This window comes from Nicotiana attenuata, unplaced genomic scaffold (genome assembly GCF_001879085.1).
Source record: "Nicotiana attenuata strain UT unplaced genomic scaffold, NIATTr2, whole genome shotgun sequence".
In the NCBI taxonomy this organism is placed as follows: domain Eukaryota; kingdom Viridiplantae; phylum Streptophyta; class Magnoliopsida; order Solanales; family Solanaceae; genus Nicotiana; species Nicotiana attenuata.
The window spans coordinates 80,941-87,274 of NW_017671443.1; the positions used below are offsets into that span (position 1 = coordinate 80,941).

General features: G+C 33.5%; 1 protein-coding gene and 1 pseudogene across 3 annotated transcripts in view; one reads left to right on the forward strand and one right to left on the reverse strand.

Annotated features, from left to right (window-relative positions):
• The window catches only part of LOC109208321, a 57,065-nt pseudogene that overhangs the window by 35,520 nt on the left and 15,211 nt on the right, over nt 1-6,334 (forward strand).
• The window catches only part of LOC109208323, a 7,615-nt gene continuing 6,363 nt past the window's right edge, over nt 5,083-6,334 (reverse strand). For 2 of the 3 annotated variants that reach the window (XM_019371410.1, XM_019371412.1), the window contains one exon: nt 5,083-5,303. In XM_019371410.1, coding sequence (XP_019226955.1) covers nt 5,236-5,303 — 68 coding nt within the window. In that variant the 3' untranslated portion in view covers nt 5,083-5,235. Of the gene's footprint in view, nt 5,317-6,334 lie in introns of all 3 variants that reach the window. The other variant, XM_019371411.1, reaches the window with a different exon arrangement.

Consider the following 6,334-nt stretch of genomic DNA (forward strand, 5'->3'; position numbering starts at 1 on the left):
AATGGCGACTTTTTTATTCGGTAAATATGACTATTTTTCTCATCAAACTGTTTTAATCGAAGTTACTAGTATTCTCTTGGCTTTTTTGTAAGTTTTTTTTTTTGTAAGGTAGTAACATTTAATTTTGTTTTTATTACACTGTGGGCAGGGGAAAGGGAAACGGGTAGGCTATAGGGGTATTTTGTTATTATTACACTGTGGGCAGGGGAAAGGGAAACGGGTAGGCTGTAGGGGGTTACAAGATGGAGAATCGGACTCTCACCAATAAGGTGAAAGTACAAACAAACTAGGCTGCTAAGATTCTCCTTTGGCCTTATAGTTATTTAGTATGTAAATACTTTTTTCCTGCTCATTTCGAGTACAACAGAATAGATACAGAGGATTTATATAGCTGATTTAATTTGAGATTATTGAATATTAGTTGATTCGTTAATTGACTGAGGTTGGAGTAAAGGTGTTTAACTGGCGGGATGGGACGGGCTGAACAAAAAAAATCAGCCCGTCCGTTAACGGACCGGGTTGGTTAGCGGGATGGGAAAACGGTCTGGTGGCGGGTTGGATATTTTTCGGGTTATTTTTGAGCCCGTTCGGGTTCGGGCGGGGCGGGCTAGTATTTTTTTTTAATTAAATTTTATTTTTCTTATTCAATGTTATTGATACTTAAGTGTTTACAAACTTTTAAGGCTTAGAATTAAACTTTGATGTTTAAACTTTAAAGTTTTAAATTTGAAATTTGAAATTTAAAATGTTAAAATTGAAATTAGAAAGTAAGTGGCTATAAAATATTATTTAATAAGACCAATAGAATATGTAAGGAACAAACTCCGAAGGCTTTCATTTTATATTTTTAATACTTCAAACTAATTTGCAAGTTCTTTTTTTATTTTTTTATTTTTGAACTTCCAAATTAAAAGTTTACAGCAATTATAAAAAATAAGAAATAGTACATCACATGTTTTGCATCATTTTTGTAAGTTCTTCCATGTCAACATGAGGTTCTAGGTTTCCGGCATTGGTTGAATCGGAACCATAAATCATTATATCTTCAATTTCTTGGTCCTCCGCTTCGTCTACCTCGGCACGCCCTTGATTTCGCCGTTCTGATCTTATCCAATCTCTGAAGCACACTAGAATTTCCAAAGCGTTGCTGCCCAATGAATGACAAGTATCTCCTAGCTGCTGCCTTGCTTGGCTAAATGCGCTCTCTGATGCGACTGTTGAAATCGGCACATTTAGCACGTCTCGAGCCATGGCCGAAAGAAAAGGAAATTGATTTGAGTTGCTCTTCCACCAACCCAGCAGTAGAAAATTCTTTGTGAGGGGCTCTGCTGACTTTTGCAAGTAGAATTGGAGTTCATCAATATTCCGGCTATTGGTTTGTTAATGCTCTCCTAGTGTAGACCAAATCAAATAATCTTGAACACTATCATCATCATCCAAAGTTGTTCCAGATGTTGAAATATTACTTGAAGGAACATTTGCATCTACAATCGAAGAAGCATCAACAATGTTAGCATAATAATTATATAAAGTTCGTAAATGTTTGTGTAGATCAGAAATACAAGTACCAATATCAGGAGTTTCAGTTGGTCCAATATACATATAAGTATATAAAGCACTGATCAATTGGGTAGAAATAGGTAAATATGGGAGTTGGGTACAAATATTTTTTAAACTTATCTAGCATAGATTCAACAACTTAAGTATATCCTTCTTTCTTCTTCAAATTATGTAGTAAAAGAGGAATTTCAGCAATATGAACTAAACCGTTTACAATAGTAGGATAATAAGCTCAAGAAAACTCAAGTGCAGCCACATAAAAATTTTCTAAAAATTGTATAACATCTTCAATGACATCCCAAGTTCTAGATGTTAACAAACGGCTAGGATCGGTAAAATAAGAATTAGCAACTTCAATTATAGGCATTCTATATTTATAACAACATCTTAAAAATAAATAAGTATATTCCACCTAGTAACTATTTCTTCGGGCATGAGTCTTGGTTTTAGTCCATAGTGTACACATTTTTCCTTAAATGTATTTAATCTAGCATTTTTATTATTTCCTTGAATTACACCAACAGCTCTCCTAACTAAAGTGATTTCATCTCTAAATAATTGTAGGCCATTCTTCACAATCAAGTTATAAATATGACATGCACATCTAACATGAAATATTTCAGAAAGTGGTGGGTGTAGATGCAATTTTAATATTGTAATAGCAGCATGGTTGTTAGAAGCATTATCAAATGACATACACAAAACTTTTTCTGCAAGATTATAAAATATAGCAACTTCATGGATAGTATTACTTATAAATGCACCAGTATGACTTTGATCTTCATCATATTTAAAAGCAATAATACGTTTTTGCATACAATAATTTTCATCTATCCAATGGCATGTAACAGTCAAATAATCATTTCCATTTACAGCACGACCAATATCAGAAGTAAGAGAAACTCTACAAGAAAGACTGGCGTGGAAAGAATGAAGTAATGAAAGAAGAAGTCATATCATAAACAAATTTTGTACGAGGGAATCGGTGAACAAATAACGTATATATGTTTGATATTGTCCAAAAAGCCTAAAGATATCAGCTCTACAAGTACTTCTAGGAATACCTTCAAACAAAGGGTTATAAATTCTTTGAATATAAGTAACAAAATACGGTGAATAAGCAAAACTAAAAGGTAAACAACCTAAAATAATCATTTTAGCTAACTCTTCCCGATCTTTCTTAATATCGTATTTACCCATTAACCCCCCGGTACTCGGGTTAAGTTTGTGTTGCCCATCTTCCTCATCTACTCCCCCAATCAAGTGGGTGGAGCTCTACCATATGCCTACGAAGTTGACCCGTTCCTCCTCCCTTACCGGGCTCATGTTTATAAAATTCATTATAAATTCTACATTTTACATAATTTTTTTGATCTTCTAGTCTGTCAAAAAAATTTCAACACTTACTTCTTAATCTTCGATTCTTCTTAATAGGGAGGGGAGGCTTACTTGTTCCACCCCTAATATTTTGAGTTTGACTTGCATTACCAGGTGTAGGTGGTGGTGTTTCAAGATTATCGGGTGATTGAATATCATCTATACCATAATTTTCTTGCACATTAAAATTTTCAGGTGAACTTTCAGAAATATGTGTAAAGCTACTAGAAAAACCAACGCCACCTCTTGATCTTTTGGAAGTTTTCTTACTACCACCTCTACTAGTGCACGCTTTCTTGGCTGCTCTAAGTAAATTCATTATGTAAATTAAATTAAGAAATTAAATTATAATTCTAAATAATAAAATAAGTGTACACCAAATAAGAGAAAGAGATGGAATGAGTGTACCGGGATTTCGGATGCCGCACTAATTTTGATATAAAAAATAAACTCCAATTGATCGACCGAAACTTGATAGTACTTGATACCACACTTCACTTGAATACTTGATATTTGATAATAATAATTTTGTAATGGCTAAACTAAATATTTGATGAAACTTAAATAATAAGTAATTGAGAATTTAAGAACAATAATCAATAATATCAAGAGAGAATTGAGAAAGAACTAGAGTAGTAAGAGAGTGAATTGTGAGAAAAAATGAAGAACAATGGAGGTTATTTATTGGTTTTAAAAGGTTGAAATTGTAATTGTTCAATTATTAGGGGTGGGAGGGCTACTTTTTTAATGGGGGAGGCCGAAATGGCCATTTGTGCAAAATCTGGCCATTCCCCAACGGTCATTTCTGAATTTGACTGTTGGCAACGGTCCACAAAATTATAAAAAAAAATAAAAAATTGTAACGAATACCGGGTTGCAGCCCGTTAACTGCTTAGGGGGCTTAGCGGTTTCCGATGCAGCGGTATCCAAAATGTGTTCGTCTAAACCCTTCCAACCCTCCCTCCCCCCCCCCCCCGCCCTAGCCCGCCCCTAAATGCTACAGTAACGTACTGACCCGGGCCGAAGCGGGTTGAAAACGGGTCAGCCCGGCCCGATTAACACGCTTAGGTTGGAGCAATGACTATGTAAATTAGATTCTCAAAGTAGCCCACTTTCAAATGATCCATCACTTAAAGGCTTAAATTTTACTAGTTTTTTTATTTTTTATGATAGTGGTACGCATTCTGATGTACGTGCTATCTCCCACCAACACAGGCACTCGGCAACTCTCATCACCAAAGCTTAGGCATATGGGAAGAAGTAACCTAATGGATTTTGACTCCACTCGCATTTGAACTTGAGACCTCATGATTCTCCTCCTACTTCATTAACCTCATGGTTCTCCTCCTACTTCATTGACCTCCAGGCCATACCCTTAGGTTCTAAATTCTACTTGAATTCTAACTTTTCACATGGAAACTTAAGCTAGATGTTAAATGTGACACAATCCTTCTTCTAAAAGTACATGTAGCTCACGTACTGTTTCTCGTTATTCTTGTTGGTAAGGAAATATTTTGTGATCCATACTTTGGTGAAAGAAGATAAATAAACATGTGTTTCTAACCATATGAATAATAATCTTGAAGTTTTTTTTTTCAACGTCCAATGGAGAAAAGAAAAGGTTGTGCATTCCAACATCAACTGAAATAAAAGTCAGGCTTTTTCTAACCTTTATCATTTGTGAAACCAGCTTCGAAAAGATTATATTCCAGAGGCCCGAAGAATTTTCAAATTTTAGCTCAAGATCAATTCATGCAGTCGTTTTTGAGGTGGATGATCGACAGACAATTGGGGGCTCTTCCTATATCACTACAAAAAACGAGAGTAATTGTAACGGTTAATTTTGCATATAGTGGCGGTTAAAAACCGCCATAATTGTCACTAATAGCGGCTTAACCACCCACCATAATCGCTTCCGCCAAAAGGTTTAATACTGGCTGCTGATTGAGGCGCTTAGGAACCGCCATAATGATGTCTTTCAAATTATAACAGTTTATACTGCCATAATTGTAATATATTATTGTTAATTTTTTAATTCTACATTTAGATGCTTTTTACCGCACAAAAATCCATCATAATATGTAATCAAGCACCCATCATAGTAATTAAAATAAATTATAGAGAATTAGATGAGCAAAATATTCATCATATTAAAACATAGGTACCCCAAAATCCCATATCATCCAAGATTCAAGTTTAAGTTGGTGAGAGTTATTCACCAATTACAACACAAGAAAAACATAGTTCATCCTAACAATTACAACACAAGAAAAACATAGTTCATCCTAACAATGATTACTAACTGTCATTTTCTCCGCTTTTGTCAAAGGATCTTCTTGGCCTAGTTGGTGACGGAACGCCATCTCCTAAATTGGGTGCCTCCATAAAAAAACTAATTAGTAGTGACAAACTCATATCATGCCAGTATTTTGCAAATACAGATAAAAAGTATAACCCCTACAAATATCGAGCAAAAGTAATACAAATTTGCTATTTATGAATCATTATTATGAGAAATTGGCCAGCTGTTCAAAATATTTACTTCTAGCCATCTAAATTTCGGTGTTAAACATTGAAATCCAGGGGAAATATACTGTTTCATTCGGCAAAATAAGGCAAGTAATGCAAACTAATTCACACGCAGATTGAAAATATACTGTTCAATCTGCAGTATATTAGCAGCTTCATTCAGTTGGTACTAATAGTATATGTGATCAAATCCAAAATTTTCAGATTATATAAGCCAGTAACATCCCTTTATATTTTCTGGATAAGGAAGCCTGCAACATTCTATTACAGGTGCATGGTCTATAAAATCCTGAGTCAGCTTGATCCTACATCATCATGTCTTGATATGCTTTATCTTTCTCCAATTGACCAAATATTTCAGTCTAGTTCCATTGTTACCTGGACATACTCATATAGTCATATCTACACCTACACCTATTGCTATAACCTAGTTTATCCAGTAAAATCTATATATAATAAAAGGAGAGGCAAAAGCATAGACAAAATAAACTACCTTTTTAACTAAAAAAAATTTTTAAATTTTGAATTAATTAGTTACTCTTTTTGAATTAATAAATATAAATATATTATAATTAGCTATATTAAAAAACGAAAATATAAAAAAATAACTACCCATTCAAATTGGGGAGTAGTTTCAAGTTGGAGTTTCAAAGTTATTTTAAAATTAAAAAAACATAAAATAAGAAAAAAAAATTAAATTAGCTACAGTAAAAATACAAAAATATTAATTAAAAAAATTACCTATCCAAGTTGGGGAATAGTTTCACTTTGAAGTTCTAAAATTATTTAAAAAAGAGAAATAAAGAAATAAAAATTGCCAATTTAAATTGGGGAGTAGTTATATATATATATATATATATATATATAT